At 40.5% G+C, this 18,725-nt stretch overlaps 1 protein-coding gene and 1 long non-coding RNA gene across 5 annotated transcripts in view; one reads left to right on the top strand and one right to left on the bottom strand.

The window, feature by feature from the left end:
- The window catches only part of Tafa4 (TAFA chemokine like family member 4), a 141,029-nt gene that overhangs the window by 119,915 nt on the left and 2,389 nt on the right, over window positions 1-18,725 (top strand). The window contains exon 4 of the mRNA XM_031382685.1: window positions 3,226-3,381. Within this exon, the coding sequence (XP_031238545.1) occupies window positions 3,226-3,381 (156 nt within the window). The remainder of the gene's footprint in view (window positions 1-3,225; window positions 3,382-18,725) is intronic.
- Window positions 507-15,265, bottom strand: LOC116099311. 4 transcript variants are annotated; one of them, XR_004122205.1, is made up of 5 exons: window positions 15,215-15,265; window positions 14,013-14,217; window positions 13,666-13,908; window positions 9,630-9,687; window positions 507-4,361 (listed from the first exon to the last, which is right to left on the bottom strand). It is a non-coding gene; the product is annotated as an uncharacterized LOC116099311 (long non-coding RNA). The 4 variants fall into 4 exon arrangements; XR_004122206.1 differs by lacking the exon at window positions 13,666-13,908 and having other exon boundaries at window positions 507-2,821; window positions 4,168-4,361; XR_004122204.1 differs by having other exon boundaries at window positions 13,666-14,217.

The raw sequence follows: 18,725 nt of genomic DNA, 5'->3' as shown, positions 1-18,725 counted from the left end.
AACTGAAGCATTGCTTCTGGCTGAGTGTCAGGGTGGTCATTTGTAGAGAGTGTGCCTCTTTTCCCTGTGTATATCCTTTCTGTCCTACTTTTCTGGAGACCTTGCTTCAAATGAAGTGGGTAAGCAACTGCAATTAGTGAATTCTGGGTACAGTCCATGCTAGGTTCTCTCGTAGACACTTGCTCAGGAGTGTTATCTCCTGTACTGGGAGACTGGAGAGGAATGAAACAAATTTAACCAGAGGTTAAGGTCCAGGGTCACCACGACACACATTTCCAGAACCCATGTGTATCTGGTGTCACACAAACACTATCAAGTAGGAAAATAGGTTTCGTAGGTAGGATGCTGACATATGCTGTGTGGATGGTTGAAGCAGGGGCATCATTTTCTTCCATCCTATACAGACTGTAAAGAGGTGAGATTCAAATGCAAATCATGTCTTTATGTGACCTTTGGGTGAAACGATTTTTATATAGTTTGTTAAGAAATAACCGGATGAAGAACAATTCCTATCTCACAGCATTTTTATTAGATCACACAGGATATTTGTAAAATATTTACAACAGTGCCTGCCATACTTAATCAGATCTGAGATGCCATCGAATTCTCAGACACAGTCTGATATGGGTACTCCTAAGGATTTTAAATAGTGTCAATTATTATTGTAGGATGTTATTTGCTGTGCTATTTTCTTTTAGGTTAGAAGATAATATAGTGAGTCTAAACATCAAGGAAGCACAATAGATTGGTTTGCATAAGTAAATGTAAGCTTGAGTCAGGGTAAATGACCATTCTGGGAGGCCTGGAACAATTCTAAATTTGACTAGAAGATAATGCATTTGTATTTGTGTATAGTTATCCAAACAGCAACAGAGCACCAAACAGACTATGTTATTACTAAGGGACAAAATTACTTGTTAACTTTTCTAAGAAGTTATTAAAGCATATTTCTTTCAGCTTCTAAATGAAGCATAGAGTTGCCTTCATTACAGACTCTCTAGGATCATTTAATAATCTAGTCATGTTTACTATTTTTTTTTTTTTTGGTGGTTGGAATGCTGATGCCCTTGCCCAGTATCTGTGTCGAATCCCTAATCTTAAGTGTGGTTGCATTTGGTGATCAGGCTGTAATATTTCCAAGTTCAGTTACATCTATTTCATCAGAAAAAAATTAATGACAATCTTTAGGTCTGTATGCTGTACCATAGTCACACATACAAGCTCCTTCAGAGTAGGGTGACTAGAACAGCTTTGTAAGCTCATCTACAGAGATCTTGGCCATAGAATTTATTTGCTTACACCACTGTTATCCCCAAGTGAGGGATGTGATCACCAGGAATGGCAGCTTTTTTACCTTTGACATACCCTGGTACTGTTTCTGCTGCATACTACTGGTGATGAAAACAAGCCTGGTATTCATTCTATTCTGGTATCTATGGACTAAGAGAGTAAGGTTTGTCATTATTGTTAGTAATGGAGAGATAAGAATAGGAGGGAGTAGCATGAACTTGTGTCAGACACTTGACTAGAACTTGATTTCTACATAGACTCATGCTATGTCTATGCACTTATGTGCACTAACAGAGTCCAGATCATTCCAGTGGAGTAATGACAAAGCCTACATATGAATATCACGTCTTCTAAGTTTGACCAGTTCTTAAAAGTCATCAAGGCTAGAGAAATGGGGAGAGCTGGGAAGAATGGTATGCCTAGAATGTACTTGTGAGCCATAAGCTTAGTAAATTGTTTAAGAAAATAGAAATCCATGTCAAAACAACACAGCAGTCAAGAGTGAAGGGTGTCCTTCTGTGCAGATCCAGAGCAATTTGAATACTGTGAGTCAGTCTTATAACTATCAAATTAATGATTGATTCAGGTATAAATCATCAATGGGTTCTAAAATTAGAGGATTGGTGTTGACAATAAGATGTATGTAGTTTCAATATTTCTCTTCTCAAAATATATATTAAGTTATTAGAGAAAATAGTATTTTACAACAAAGAAGCTGGAGAGATACCAGGTGATTAAAGCTAACATTGCAAGAATGGAATAAAGGGCATCATGTGATTCCTTGTAGGAGAATACAAAGTTGCTGCCAGAATTCTTGGCTAAAAAGGAATTACCTGAATCTTATCAAGGGGAAGAATCACACACACATACACACACACACACACACACACACACACACACACAAAACAACAACAACAAACCCAAGGGGAAGAACTTTATACAGTGGTTGCCATGTGTTCTTTTAATAATGTTAAGGTCAAGAAAGATTGTTTGAGGACCAGGTTCTGATTAAAGGGAGCTAATGGCAGGTAAAAAGCGAATGTGAGGCATACTTCCTTAGTAGAATCTGGGTGGGGGAGATCTAGGGCACAGCTGGGATTATCTACACGTATAGATATTGAATGACGGCATTAATCAGAAGGTAATCTGACCAATTGTAGAAGGATGTCTGTTTTTAGAAAATATGCACTGATGTCTTGAAGCGTAAATGAGTATCCGTGAGACAGGTCATGGACAATGTCTCAAATGTGGTCAGATGTAAACTGGTAAATCGGAGTGAATGGGTAGTTTCCTATTGCTGCCCTCAAATCAGTATCTCATCCTAAAGGGTGAGAAGTCTGGACTTGGCTGATTATCTCCCAAGGGTCTCATGACTGAGAAGTCAACAGTCAAGATGTGAGCAGGGTTGTAGTCCTTTATGGAACCTGTAGGGACAAATTGGCTTCAGATTCCTTCAGGTTCTCGGTTGAATTTATGTTTGATAAGATGCATGCCTCTAGTTCATCCACACGTTGCTACCTCCATCTGTAAGCTAACAACAGTCCTTAACCCCAGGTAGGCTTTCTGTCTTTCAGCTTTTAAGGGCTCATGAGATTCTATTGTTTCTATCTACATAAGCTAGGATATGCTCCTCTCAAATCAACCAATCAGTAATCTTAATTTCAGCAACATTTCTAGGGCCATGCCATGAGTGTAAAATAACCACAAGAATTTTGGAGCTGATATTCTGGAGGATCCATCTCTTTTCTTACTAATTGTATATTACTTGGAAATATCATCAAATGGAAACATTATCAAGATACATAAGCATAACACATTGGGCGGGAACAGCAGTGCAGGTGAGAACAATACAGTAATTACAGTGTCACTAAGTTCTTGGTCATTCTGCTCCACTCTAACAGCACCTGGTCTGTGTGCTCTCTCATGACCTCCCAGGTCACCACCTGATCAAGCAAGGTACTTGTGAGGTCGTTGCCGTGCACCGCTGCTGCAATAAGAACCGCATAGAGGAGCGCTCTCAGACAGTCAAATGTTCCTGTTTCCCAGGCCAGGTGGCTGGCACAACTCGGGCACAGCCTTCTTGTGTTGAAGGTAAGACCTTTCTAGTCAGTCTCTCTAGCACTTTGAAAGGGCTAAGAATCGATCTGTATTCCTTCCTTCTCTCTCACCATGGTGTGCCTGGTTACACCTCAATGTCCAGCAGCCCCCGGTGCCTGATGGTGCTCTCTGATCTTATCAAACCCTCCATGCTGGCTGTGGGAGATTTGAGCACCCTCACTAAATTTGAATCATGGCCTCAACGTAGTCTTACTTGTTGTGTCCAATAGTGTTTAATGATTCCTGGTTGTAGTGGGTAGTATGCAGATAAGAATGTAACTGGTTATTCTTGAATTTCCTTTACAATAAACTGATTTTTATAATCAAAAAAAAAAAAAAAAAAAAAAAAAAAAGAAAGAAAAGAAAAGAAAGAAAGAAAGAAAGAAAGAAGGAAAGAAAGGGAAATGTAGGGTGCTTTGAGGTAAGTATCTGTCCAAAAACTTAACAGAAATACAAGTTTCAGAATCTCTTGATGGCTGGTCTTTAATAATCTCTCTCAAGGAGACTGTGTGTGTGTGTGTGTGTGTGTGTGTGTGTGTGTGTGTATGTACACATCTTACTGCACAGTCAGCTTAAATAACTGAATCTACTCCTCACCCCCAAACACAGAGATGTCCTTCATGCACTGGGTGGTCATTCTTATATGTTGAGCTCATCAGCTACCTTTAGAAAGAGGAAAGTGCAAAGGGAAACTTTCCTCTAGACAGTTTCTTGCCAGAAACCATGGGGTCAGATAGTATTGCTAATTCAGATTAAAAGGGTACATAACTTGTCTATTACCTAACAGACCCACTCCATGTGCATCCTGAGAATTGTAGGTTGGATGATTTCTGTAGTGCGGGATGTGAATTTTCTCATCCTATCACGTGTGGCAGGGTGAATAACCTCATGTTACATCAAGGAGCTTTCACTGCTGTCTACAGAAAGCTTTTCTTCTTTAGCATTCTGTAGATTAATGACAAAGGATTGTGGACCTGCAAAAAGGAGATAGGAATCTTTAACATTTAAGACAACAACAAAAACAAGCACACACTTCACAGTAGACTGTACTTAACACAGAGAGTCAATCACTGCACTTTGACTGTCAGTCAGAGGAGTGCTCCACCAACCTGTATTACATCCAGACCCCCACCCCTGCCCCAAGCCTCAGGGAACATTATGAAAGAGGAAGTGGAAAGGTTGTGAGAGCCAGAGGTCAGGGAGGAAGAAGCCAAGAAATGCCTTCTGCTTGTGACAAGACCTTTGCATCCAAACCAGAGCAACTGAATGGGATTGTCTGAATAGGATCAAGCCAGTTAACATGCTAGCACAGACTTAGGAGGGAGGGACTCAGCTCTACCTGAGGAGGAGCTCTTAACCATTGATAGCTTCCTTTGGGGAGGGAGGGAAGTTTTTCAAAAGGAGTGGCTGGATGGTTGGTCCACCATGCCCCAGTGGATGGGCTCAGGCTAAGAGTATATGTGGGTAGTACAAGCTAGAATCAAGGAGTTTAAGTAACAGCAACAAGTGGATACAAAGTTAGGAAGGTTGGGGTTGAACCTGGGACAAAAGCAGTGTGGACTACTGGTGAATATAATCAAAATGCATTATAAGGTATTTTCAAAGGATTAACAAACATATTAAAACTTACAAACTCACCAAGTTCCTCTATTCATAGTCAGGATTGTAGAGAGTATTTATCTTTTCCCTGAACTACTCCAAGTCCTGTGTGTTTTCTCTCCTTTCTGTCCCTCACATGGATTCACTACTCCCCCCAACCCCCGCCCATACTTCCATACTCTAGGGATTAATGTCCATTTTATCAGACTACCAATTCCTCATCTTCTGTTTCCACCCCATACCCAAAATAGATCTTCTGTAAAACAGAGTGGACCTGTGGCTCCCATGCTAAAACCACACTTAAGCGACCAGTCTGTAAGCTAAGCTTCCGATTCTGTTTCATGCTCAAGAAAGCTTCTTAGATCTTATCGTGTTTCCGTTTCCTCTGCCTTAGCCAACCCAGAATGTATTGATTTCCACCCATCTCTGCTCCAGGATCATTGCCCTTGTCCCCAGGATGCAAGGCTGCCTTACTAAATTCCTCTGTACTTCACATAGCTATATGGTTTTGTTTTTCTCCATACCATTTTTTCCCCTATAAAACCCTGCTATGTGCATACCCTTCTGATGGTTTGAAAACAGTATTTTCCACTTTCCTGCACAGGCTGGCCACAAACTAGTTTTAGCTTGACAGAGAACTGACTCATCCTAACTAATTGTTGAAGATAACAGCTACCTTTGTCTCTGTGGGCTTGAAACTTTTTCTAAAGGAAGTAGTGAATCATAATATAGACTATTTTTACATCCTGTCTAGCCTAGCATCTTTGGATAAGAAGTTTTATATATAATGCTTTGCGGTATTCAGCACTTTTGATGGCACTTGAAAACTACCAACATGATGATGATTCCTGTTGTCACCATCATCTCGGGAAAGGAAATATATGAACACCCCAAATCTCACCCACAAAGAAAGTGTATGAATACCTCAGATACCTCCCCACCTCTGTAAAGACAGTATATAAATACCCAAACCCCCATATTTGGCTTTCACCTTTGGAGTAATTTTAATATTTAGTTAGTGTATTTTTTTTGGTGCATTTATAAATTTTGGAGATAGGCTTTAGTCTTTGGTCTAGATTGTAGTATCAGTGAGTGTTTTGTTTAATTTTTTTAGGTCCACCTAGTTTCTTCCAACAGTATTGGATCATTGGTATCTGTGTGCTTACATGTTGTTGATTTAACTTGGTTTTTCACATACTCCACAGAATTCCATTGAAAGGATTAGCTGTAACTTAGCTATCCCTTCATTTGTGAGCATTTTGGTTGTGTCCATGGGAAATCCAACACACTCTCAGGCCAGCTACATAACTGATCCTTGAAGCATTTTAGGACCAGTGAATGATGACAGCCAATCTATTATTTGGCAGTTATACTCTATGACATTCTGTTGAGCAAGACCTTCTGTCTTGATGCAAATGGTTTGCCTCTAAGGAGAGGGGATGACTCACATGTGGCAAAGATGCTTGAGATGGGTATGTCTGGGACAAAGCTTCATATTAGACAGTATGCTGTTAGATTTATATAATATACAACTTCAATGTAACATTTTTGCTAAAGACTACCAAGCAGCATCCTGGAAGAACACTGATACTGTCCCTTTGCTCTGTCTCTGCACAGCTAGCATTCCGATGTAAATGGCCACGCTCAATGAATATCTATTGGATCAAAGTCACTGAGGGAGCATAGAAGCTTTAAGCTTTAGTTAGGATGAGCATCTGTTTCCTATCCACCTGACCATCTGAGTGTTTCCATTAGGGCTTTTTAGCTTTACCTGCTTAATCTTTATCCCATAATAATTATGCAGTATCATGGTAATTGGCATGTGGGAAGACCCATTCTCTGCCACTATGTCCTTCTTATCTTATTTGTAAATAAGAGTAGAGAGGATATAAAATATAAAATTCGCTCAAATTTACATTTAAATTAAAACAAAGGCATGGAGATGTTGGAGCGGGGCACTAATTAATGTTGACATAGAAATTGAAATATCCTTTTCATTATTGTTAATCTACACCACGGATACTTATCTGGTGCTTTCGATGCGTCTCTATAAAAGCTTAGCCTTCATTAGTTAAATACAAAACTTAGATATTTTTACCCAGCACCCAAGTTTTTAAATTACAATCAGCTCTGAAGTATTTAAATTCATTTTCAATACACAGTGGGGATTTAGAAGAAGGAAGGGGAGTTATTGTGAGCCATGGCTTCTTGTGGCCTGAAACAGACAGTTGTTCTATGGATAAGAGTTCTTTATTTAAGATCTGTACTAGCACATACAAGGCCATTTGTGATGGGAATGATATTCTACACATTTATCATACCACAGCCATATAGAGATAATGCTGACTGGCTTTATGATAAAGCGAGATAAATGTGTACTACAAGAAAGCTTAGTTTATTTTGTCAAAATGAATGCTTTGTAAATATCAGATTTAGAAGAGATTAATGAGACAAAAGCATTGGGATAGAAGACAGTTACTTTTAAAGGTGTTTTTAAAATCTTTTGATAAGGCTTCAGTTTTTCTTCCTTTCTGTCTCATTACAGACTGGTTCAATTAGAGAAGAGAGTTACTATTGGATCCAACAGTTCCCATGGCACCAAGGAACTATATGATGAGACAGGCTCTCTTTGTCCTCACTGGGTGTGGCCTTTCAGTCAGGTTTATTCTTCTTGCCATTGAGTTTCAGTCATGGGCAGTCAGGATGGTGATACTGAAGTTTACTTCACACAAGCTCTTTGGGAGTTGCCAGATGTGCCTCTTGAAGCTCTTGGATCATTCATCAAGGTTTAACTGGACCCTTGATACTGGCCTTACTTTGTATGCTGGGGATTGTATAATGGTGGACACCATTTCCAAGAAGCTCATAGTATACAATGAAAGAGAGATAAACTCTCACAAATGCAGGATTCTATGGTAGAACAGAGTGCCAGGATGCACCCCATGAAAAGCAGGGGGTCTGAACTCAGTAGGTGGAAGGTGAAAAGGTGGAAGAGGGAAAGAATACAAAGGGTATATGAGTGGATGGGCAAACATAGGTGCCCGAAGCTTGGAAGAACACAGAGCTCTGGATATTGGGATAGGATTTCACTGCTTCTGAGAATTCACTTTTAGGAGAATGGAGGAAGTAGATTCAGTACCAGTGGAAAAGATGAACTTTTCTTGGCTGTGAGCCAACTTCCTATAGGACACCCAGTTACCCCTGAAAGGGCAAAGTATGGTCCCTGCACTTGGCAGGTCCCCTTCTCAGCATAGGTGGCATGGTGGGCCCTGGGTTTGTATTTCTGTGAGTGAGAGCAAGTGAGTAAATACAAGTTGTAAAAGTGCAGCAATGTCCATAGTAGGGGAAGGAAGATGACATGGAGTAGGGTTGACTTGTCTTTGGTTGGGGATTAGGATTCTTTTAACCAACCAAAGCTTTGAATGGATCCAAAAAATTAGTACAGCCTCCCATTTTTATTGTGTTTGCCCATATTCTTAAACATCTGTGGCTGAGAAATATGGATTTTTGTGCCCTGTGGGGATATTGGGTAGACTTGAGAAAGCATCTAGTGGGTATCTATTATGTAGAGGATGCCAAACAGTTTACAGTGCATAGGGTAGATTGCAAAAGACAGAATTACCTGGCCTCAAGTGGTAATAGTGTCAAGGCTGAGAAACCCTGACTCCAATATTCATACATGCATTTGTGAATCCGTATTTGGTAAGGAGAAACCGCTCAGATCATTAAAAACAAAAAGTCCAAAGGGACCATCATGGACTTACATAGAGCACCTCATTAGGGCTATGTGAACTTGTGGAATAACATTGCTGTGTGTGTAGGAAAATTAACAAATACAATTTCTATAAGATATTTTAGCTCTTTACTGCTCACAGAAGTAAGGTGGGTCATTCCAAAACATGGAATTGATAGCATCACCCGCAAAGAACGCCGAGTGTGTTGAAACAGCAGCAATAAGTACAGATTTTAACATGTTAACATCTCAGTGCAGAGCGTCCAGGTTGTATATGCTAGGAAGATGATTCAAAGTCTCCTCATCCATACTTTGAGGTTACAGAGAGCACTGCAGGCTATTGTTACTGCCATTGGTTATCCAGAAGAACTTGACAGCAAGGCCTTGTTGTTGAAGATGCTTTATACTAGAATCATAGCACATGGAGAAATCTGGCTGGTGGTCAACTAGAAGCTTTCATTCCTACTGTTTCTTGTGCATAATGCTTGAAGGTGCCATGTATGCTGCCTGAGGAGAAAAGTAATCAGCATTTCACCCAGGCATGGACCTCACAAGTTACTAGAATAATTTGCTTGGCAAGATGTGTCCACCAGTGCAGCAGTGGCATGTCATGGGAGTAACCTGATCACGTCTTGATTGGGTTTAAAGCCTGTCCCATAAGGTGAGATCTATACCTCACACTGTCAAGGGAGGCCAAGAACCTGTGGCTATAAAGATCATGGACCCTAGGGGAAACCCTACTACTGCCATTCTACTAAATGAACATAGTGATAGTGACTTATTGACAGACCCATAGATCTGTGTATCACTGAACCCTTCCCAGAGAAACTGCTCCTTACAGGAGGTGCTGCTTAGCACAGAGACTGACAAGTGGTCCACATGAGGAGAATAAGAGACGCTGGGTACTCACTTCTGGTACTCAGTCCTCAACTGGATGTCTCTATCCCAGTCCTCCAGGGCTCAGGGACCTGTGGAAGAGGCGGTAGGAGTCAGAAGTGGTAGATGAATTCAAGGAAACAATGTTTTCCAGACACAGTTGTACATATCCAGTCACAGAGACAACATAAGCAAGAGCTACACAAACTCAAGCCAGAGAAAGTCCTAATGTGGAGGTGGGCATGGAGTTTGACCCCTTAGCTGGAGGCATTGGCACTTGCTTATTGGGAGTGTCTGGGAGGCTTCAATGGTTTGATTCCTGATATATTTACTGCACTCTGATATATATTACTCACACCCTGGAGTAGTTTGCCAACACAACTTGGACATGATGGTCTTTTAAAGGGGAAAGAGAGACTTTGAAGTTGAATGTGTCAGGATGGGTGGGAAGATCTGGGTGGAGGTAGAGGACCATGTTTAAAATACTTGGTATAAAATTCTTAAAGAATAAATAAAACATTATTTCAAAGACAGGCTTTTCTGTTTGTTTTAACTCTGCAGGTACACATGAACTAAGACCACAAATGAGATACCAACTCTTGAGAAGTCAGCTGTTCTTTGCACCAGAGAGAAACAGCTATTTATTCAGTCATTGAAACTTACATCTAGAAAACATTATAAAATGCACTAACTACCACCAAAAACCAGGGGGCGCCACTGTCTTGATTTTTTTCCTTTCTGTGCAAAACTGGAAATTAATTACAACTTGAAGATGAGGGTATTATGTGTTTTCCTAAACCAGGAAGTCATAAGGCTTTTAAAAGAATTTTATTTTAAAAATAGACACAATAGGACATTTAGAGTAGATTGTGATGTTCAGTAGCAGGAGGGGCGGACATACCTCCCACAAGGCACTCTCCTGTGGAGAAATGGCCCAGGAAAGTGGGCAGATGCCATTGACAGTTATTTTAATAGAATCTAACTTCTGGGCCTTTGCTTCAGCTCAGAGCTGGGCTCCAGCTGTTCTAGAAGCTCTGCTTTCTCAGTGCTTGTCTCCCTGTGAGGTCCAACCTCCTTCAGTTCTCACCTCTGCTGTGAGGCTCATAGGCAATCCTCAGTACAGAAAGACATTCAAAGCTGGCACTGTACTTTCTGTTCTGTCCCCCTGCTCTCTCCTTGCTTCTAGAACATTTGCTGCTAGGTCTTTCACAGAGAAACTCCATCAGGATAATCTATTACCAGGGCCCCCATACTGTGTTCTCCTGTTAGTTTTTAACAGGATTTTTGTTTTTGCAAATGCAGTAATTTTATAATTCTGGAGTAGCTTGGTATTTTATTAAGTATAACTTTTTAAATAAACAAAGGAAAGCTGGTTAAAAAATGTATAAGAACTTCATATTATATTTTCTTTTATCTAAATCTTTATATTTATAGAATAGAAGAATGTACTGAATGTATACATGCAAAGTATTCAAGTTTAACCTTTTTATTAAAAAGAAACTACTAAAAAACCCAACAAAACAAAAAGGAAAAGAAAAAGAAAAAGAAAAGAAACCACAGGACCCATGGAATAGCTCTGTGTATGAAGAGGTTTACCATACAACCCTGATAACCTCAGTTTAATCCCTGGAACCCACAAAAAGGGGGTCAAGGGAGAGAGGACCAAATCCAAAAACTTGGCCTCTGAAATCCATACACATGGTATGGCACACACAGCCCATCATGTCCATGATAATAAATTTTTAAAAGATCAACTCTAATGGATCAAAGATTTTTACCATAAGACCCAGATTTTAGAAACCACTAGAAGAAACATACAGGTTATATTTGAAGACCTTGGTAAAGACAGAGGTTTTCTGGATAGCATTCTCAAAGCACAGGAAATAGAGGCACCCATGATGGAGTGGCAAAGGGAACTACCAACAGAGTGGAAACAGCATACAGAATGGCAGAGAATCTCTGCCAGCTATCAATCTGACAGGTGGTCTTACAGAATCTATGAAGAACTGAAAAAGAAAGCCCCCCAAAACAGCAGTGAAATTAAAACATGGTGAAGTGATCTGAATATGCATAATACTCAATGAAGAATACAAGTGACCAACAAATGCACGAAAATGTGCTTAGCATCATTAGCTAGTGGGAAAATGCAAATCAGAATTGTAAGGAGATGTTATTGCACCCCAGCTAGAATGTATACCATCCAAAAATTTAAAAAGTCAATGCTGGCAAAGATAATATAGGAAAAAAAAAACAAAACCTGTGATGTGGTGGAATATGAATGAACACAGTTACTATAGAAAACAGTATTGAAGTTCCTAAAATATCAGAAATACGTCTCTCTTTTGATCCACATATCCTACTCCTGGGTATAACATGGAAAAAGAAAGAAGAAAATCAGTTGCTGGGAGAAGCCTCTCCTGTGACAGTTATATTAGGCTCCTGTCCAGAGGACAATTTTAAAGAATCTGTTCTTTTCCCTTCCATTGTGAGTTCCAGGGATTGATCTCAAGATGCCTGACTCATGTAGAAAGTACTTTTCCTGGATGACATCATGCTAACCTGGCTCTTCCTAATTTGCAGTACCATTTACCACAGGAGAAGAGTCTGAAGGCTCCATACTCCGACTAATGATAAAGGCATAGAATGTGAAGGACTTTGGTTTGACTGCTGTAGTACTCATTCATTGAAATACTGTTTATGTTAAAACATCTTATCTTCAGCTTTCCTTTCATGGAAAATATTCTTTTCTCATACAATAAATACTGATTCTAGCTTGCCCTCCTTCCCTCTCCTCCAGATCCACACTCTTTGTCTCTCATTAGAAAAGAACAAGCTTTTAAGAGATGATTGCCCAACATGACAAAATTGAATAAAATAAATGAAGCAAAAGACCGTCATATTGAAGTTAAATATGGCAACCCAGTAGGAGGAGAAGAGTTCCAAGAGCAGGTACAAGAGTCAATGACCCACTTGTTTTCACTGTCAGGAGTCCCATAAAAATGCTGTGCAAATAGCCATAATACTCATACAGAGGACCTGGTGCAGACCCATGAAAACCTTTAAAATAGTCTTTGTTTGATTATACATGTATCAAGTTATTACATCCACCCCTCCAAACTGCTACAATTAAATTTATAAATACATTATAGTGCATTCTAGAAGACTGCTATGTAGAGTCAGCGCAGCACAGTTGTAAGCCTGGTACCTTCAATCTTAATTGACCAACTTAGAAGACTGGTTTTTATTTCTATTTCCATCTACCTTTTGCTGTGTCTTGACAGTTTTGGGGTCAATCAGAAGAGGAACAGTGGGTAAAAGTGCTTTGAAATGACAAAAGTTCCCTGCAGTTGCAGGGTGAGATCATTATAATATTTAGAGCTGAAAAAAAAACTTACTTAGGCTTCATGTCCATCCACCCCAGTTCAGCAGCAGTCTCTCTGACATAATAAATAACTCATGCAGTCATATGCCATCCTCTGCCTTGGAACATCCTGATTTAAATAGGGAATGGTTAACCTAGATCACAAACCTAATTGACTCAAGTGCTATTGGTGTAGATTGGGGCCATCAGCTGATAGCCCAGGAACAGTGGCTACATAAGGAAAAGAAGATATGACCCTTTCAGCAAGTTGTGAAATGCTTCCCTGTTCTCATCACAATGCACAGCTAGTGGCCCAGGTGGGTTTTTAATACAATGACCTTTTTGTATTATTGTTTTGCTGCTCTTATACAAGGATTTGTTTCTAATGGACAACTCTTGTGTAAAGGTAGAGATATGTATTTAAGGGTTATCATGTAGCCTCTGATATTAGACTGCATGTTACCCTAGTCTCTTCGGACCTCTGGACCTTAGAGTTTTCAAGCTAGGAGAAAAAATATCAACCTCAGTTTTAGAGGAAAATTTGTATAAGATAGGATAAGCAATTAGCAGGAGCCTGGCACTCAATGGGAAAAATTGCCCTCAGCATCAGTGGAACATGGACTTTATATTTTTGTTTACTTGACATCGATGGTCTTTCTTATAACATTGAGAGATTCTGTCTTGTTTTCTCTATATAATGCCATCTTACCTGTACAGACAGTTTAACTTCTTCCTGTCCATCTTTGATGCTTTTTCTTGCTTTCTTATGCCCCATTGCAAAAGTGGGGCATCCTTCTGTTCAGGCATCCAGCTTTTTACTCTGAATTACAACACAGGCCATGGGTTGGCATTTATGGCTTTCTTCCTGTGGTGATACATCCCTTCTTTACCTACTTTGTTGACAGTTATTATCATTAAAGGGGTGTGGAAGTTTCATAATGCCTTCATAGACCTACCAAAGCGATCATATGATGATTTGTGTCATTTATTTTCAGAATGCTGTGTATCACATTGATTAATATTTAATCATATTGGCACTTGAGATGCATCTCCCACCTGATATAGCTGTGTGATTCCTCCAACATCCTGTTGAATTTGGTTTCCAAGTGTTTTCTAAGGGGTTTTGCATTCATTTTGCAATATGAAATAATTTGGCCTGCAGTTTTATTTTCTTGTAGACTTCTGACTAGTTGGAAGGAGGGTAATGCTGGCTTCACAAAATGTTTGTGGCAATTTTTCTACTTTACTTCTTTGGAGGAGCCTGAAAAAAAGTTGAATTCAGTAAAGTTAGCAGACAGGAAATTTAAAAAATGAATTAGAAAAGGGGGACTTTCATTTTTGTGTAGTTACAAAGAATTAATTTTGAAAAGATCCTACTTATGATAGTGTGACAAAGATAAAATTCTTAGGAAAAAATTTAACCAATAAGGCAAAAGATCAGCATACTAAAAGCTATCTGATGTTACAGAAGGAAATTATACAGTGTAGAAGTGAATAGTATTGACAAAAGTCCAAAATGACCTGCAGATTCCTTTCAAAAACCCATGTGGTATTTTCACAGAAATGGAAAAAAAATTCCTAGAATTTATGTGAAGTCACAAAGAACTGAAATAAATCAAGAGTTTATTGTAAGAAGGAAAGACTCAAGATATCACACTTCCTGATCCATGGACATTTCAGAGCCATAGGCATCACAGAACAGCTTAGGTGTGCCAAAAAGTAGAGACATAGAACACAGGAACAAGATAGAAAGCCCAGCACCAAACTTACACTGGTGTGATCAAGGCACTGGGGATATTCACTGAAGACTAGGTCAACGCCTCAGTAATGGTACTTGAAAAAGTGTAGAGCTGCAGTGCCAAAGACAGACTGCCTCCCCCCACACACAAGGATAAATCAGAGACTGCCTCACACCACACACAAGGATAAATCAGAGACTGCCTCACACTACACACAAGGATAAATCAGAATGCACCACAGACTACTGTGACACCAGGCACTACAAAACTGAGAAATGAATTCAGGAAACAAAAACATGACACTGACACTGGAGTTTTAGTTATGACACCAAAACACGGGCAGCAAAGCAAATCCAAACAAGAGAAGGTGTGGCTAACTGAAAGCTCTGCAAGGACAGCAATGAACTGTTACCACGCAGCAGTAAAAGAGAGAGGGTTAGTCTGGAAAATGGAGTTATAAAGAGATAGGAAGAGATAGGAGGAGATAGGAGGAGGCAGGCTAGCCATACTGTACCTTACCCACATGGGAGGATAAAAAATTAGATGGGAGTTGTGACTGCTCAGCCATCTTGAATTTAATGCCTTCCTTTGTTCTTACCAACAGGTAGAATAAGTGAGGCAAAACCCCTCCCCCAAGTACGTCAGTAATAAAGACCCAATCAGCATCTTCTTTTTGACTCTGCGGAAGTGGGACTTCCAGTGTAACTGAAACCAGGTTGGAGGCGTGGCAAATAGCAGGAGGTGGGCAGAGCGGTGTGGTTATAAGAGGCAGGCCTCAAACCAGAAGGGTTACAATGAACAGAAAAAAAAGGCATCCCAGAGAGTGTGAGAAGTTATTGGCAGATTGAATTTCTTTTTGTAAAGGTACCCCCCCTCTCAATCTCTCCCCGTCCCCCCTCTTGCTTTCTCCCTGTATGTGCCTCTCTCTCTCTCTCTCTCTCTCTCTCTCTCTCTCTCTCTCTCTCTGTGTGTGTGTGTGTGTGTGTGTGTGTGTGTGTGTAGCTGCCAGCAGCCACTTGTACAAATGGGTTTTCTGGAATGGGGGTCAAGGCCCAAAAAATTTGGGGTACCGGAAATGCGGGAAGGGTTTGAAAAAGTTAGATCAACACATGGTGTGCTTTTAGTCCCCCATCATTCATTGAATTCTCTTTGTTACCAGCAAACAGGTAAAGCAAAAACCCTCCCCCAAGTTCATCAGCAACTTGGTCCAATCAGTAGCTTCATCTTCAGTCTCTGGAGGCAGGACTTCTGGTGTAACTGGAACTTGGAGAGAGGCATGGCAATTAGCAGGAGGTGGACAGAGAGGCATGTCTATCTGTGGAAGGCAGGGTCTGATAGAATCAGCCCTCAGCTATAGGAGGGTCACATACGTGTGTGTGTGTGTGTGTGTGTGTGTGTAGAAGTGCCCATGGAGGCTAGAAACAGGTATCAAGCTCTTGCAAGTGGAGCTACAGGTGGTACATGGGTAATGGGTAATGAGAACTGAAGAACAGCCCTCTGAAGGAGAACATCCTTTTAACCATGGAGCCATCTCTCCAGCCCTGCAAACCAGATTTCTGTAAAGGATTCAGATACAATACATAGGGGCTTGAAGAACTTAGTATCCTGTTGTCCTTTGTAGAACTGGGACAAATAGGTTCCATGGATCTCAGGAAGGAAATTGATGAGGTTTTCGAGGCCTGAGAGGGAAGGCAGCCAGGGTTCTGGGTCATGGGGACACCAGTGGCACAGGCAACAGTGGCAGGGAGGCTGTGGGCTGTGACTGTGGCACGAGCCTGACCAGCCAGGCTGGTCTCAGGTCTAGTGATAAAAGAGCTCTCCCCAAGGGTTACAGCTCAGTAAAACAAACACTCAGGTGATCCTTGGCATACTTCATTCTGTGTGGACAGGGACTTTATAAACATTGAGGAGTAGTATGGGATTTAGGGGTAGATGTTTTATATTGGCTCAGTTTGAGATGTTAGTGATGCTCTGTCCTATGGGACTGATTGCCATGGTCCTCTCAGTGGGGTGTCATGGTTGCATAGGTGAGTAGGTAGAGAGGTGGGCAGGGAGTCGGGTCACTTCTACCACCCTCAATTCCGAGATTCATGATTCATGGGGTTTGAGCGTATGCAACCTTACCCGTTCTTCTGTCTGGTGACACTATCCCCCTTTTCCCACAGTGTCCTCAAACCAAAACACCATTAAAAACAAACAAAAGTCTTGAATAGCTGCTTTTCTCAGAGAAGACAGATATCAAACAGACATTGGAAGCAGTGTTCTACCTCACTGTAATAATTCACACTTATTAGAATGACTGTTATCAAAACCACAAGGGGATGGGAAGATGTAGTCAAGGGGAACTCTCATGTACTGTTGACAGGAACGTGAATTGGTACAGGCATCGTGGAAAGCAATATAAAGGCTCCCCAGAAAAGGTTTACATATACAGTAATCCTCCTAGGTATAATCCACAGGACATCAAATTGGCCCTTCCTCTGTGTGTGGTGCTGGGGATCCATCCTAGAGTGTTGCACAAGATAAGCCCATGTAGTGAGCTACATTCCCATCTTCGAAATTAATATCTCTAAGGCATCTGCAGCCCCCCGACTCCCCGACCCCACCATTTTCACTGAAGTAGCTGGGAACTGGAAACAACCCGGTAACTTCACTGATGGAGAGAGAAAGAAAATATGGGCTAGACCATTATTTGTTCATACAAAGAGAAAATATGCACGATAAAAGCAGTCTTTATGTTATGCTAATAGAATAAGCTAGGAATCAAAGGGTCAAAGCATCCCATGATCTCATGTATACACGATTTTCAAAACATAGAATTCCCGGTAGTCCAGAGAAGAATTGTGGATTGTAGAGCTGGATGGCTTGGTAGGATGGTGCTGTTGTCAAAAGGGTGCAGGTCTTCAGTTACAAGGTACACAGATTTCAGGAATCTAACAGTAAGTGATGAGTGACTATAGAGAAGTTCACTTAACTTGATTCTGGAAGTCATCACACATTGGACACACATAGCAAATTGTTATGTTTACCCTGATGCAATCTATTGAAGTCCTCATTTTAAAACACAAAAGAAATCTATGGGCCATACATTTCTGCAGCTCAGAAACATGGAATACAATTATTTATTATCCAAAGGGAGGGGATTGCAGCACCTACTTGGGGACATACTTACTTTCCTATGTAAGTATTGTTGTTTCAACAAGAAAACAGGGCCAGTTTTTCTTGAGGCCCAGCTCAGTTCTGTACCAACTCATAGGCTGAATTCATCCCTACAATCCAGAGACTGTGATTTGTGGGACTAACCATTCCATATGATGGAGATTCTTCTGTCGGTGTTCAGTTCCAGAGATCTTACTGTGTTTTTGTTTCACGAACATGACACAATTATATCAGCAGACTTCTGTGTGTTCATGGATAGTGAAGGATGGGGTATAGTGACTCACAGGGGAACTAAACTTTCCAGAATAATCACATGTGGGCTGTGAGGCAAGGCTGAGTCCTGTCACCTTCAGTTGGCTTTCAGTAAATGACAAATTGTGCCTTACCATTCAGCTATTCACTGAAATGGCCTACAAAGTTATCAACATACAAGAAGGAAGGTTTAACTTTTCATGTAGATGCTCTTTGTTCATAGCCAAGACTAATACTGCAACATCAGCATTTGCCCCTGGAGCTTGCAGCCAAAAAGGATGACCATCACAGCATGTGGAATTTCCTGGAACAAAAGACTGGCCCAAAGTTTCTTTTCCTAAACCCACTATATCCTTTTGTGTCCCTGGGCAAGTGTTTTTATCTCTGCCTCTTTGGAGAAACTGATGCTAAGAGAAATCAGATGAGAAGCCCAAGGCCTTTAAAACAATGGAGAAAGCAACATGTTGAGACTCAAATCAGGGAAGGGACCCCTAAAGCAATGGCTCTTATCAATGCTATTAAAATCTGATAGCCAACTTCAAAAATACATTTTCCAGAGTATGTAGAGGGACAACTAGATTTAATATATATATGTACATATATATATATATATATATAT

The sequence above is a fragment of the Mastomys coucha genome, unplaced genomic scaffold (assembly GCF_008632895.1).
Source record: "Mastomys coucha isolate ucsf_1 unplaced genomic scaffold, UCSF_Mcou_1 pScaffold20, whole genome shotgun sequence".
NCBI classification, from domain to species: Eukaryota; Metazoa; Chordata; class Mammalia; order Rodentia; family Muridae; genus Mastomys; species Mastomys coucha.
The sequence above is the reverse complement of the archived record's forward strand: the minus strand, read 5'-3'. Positions and strand labels throughout refer to the sequence as shown.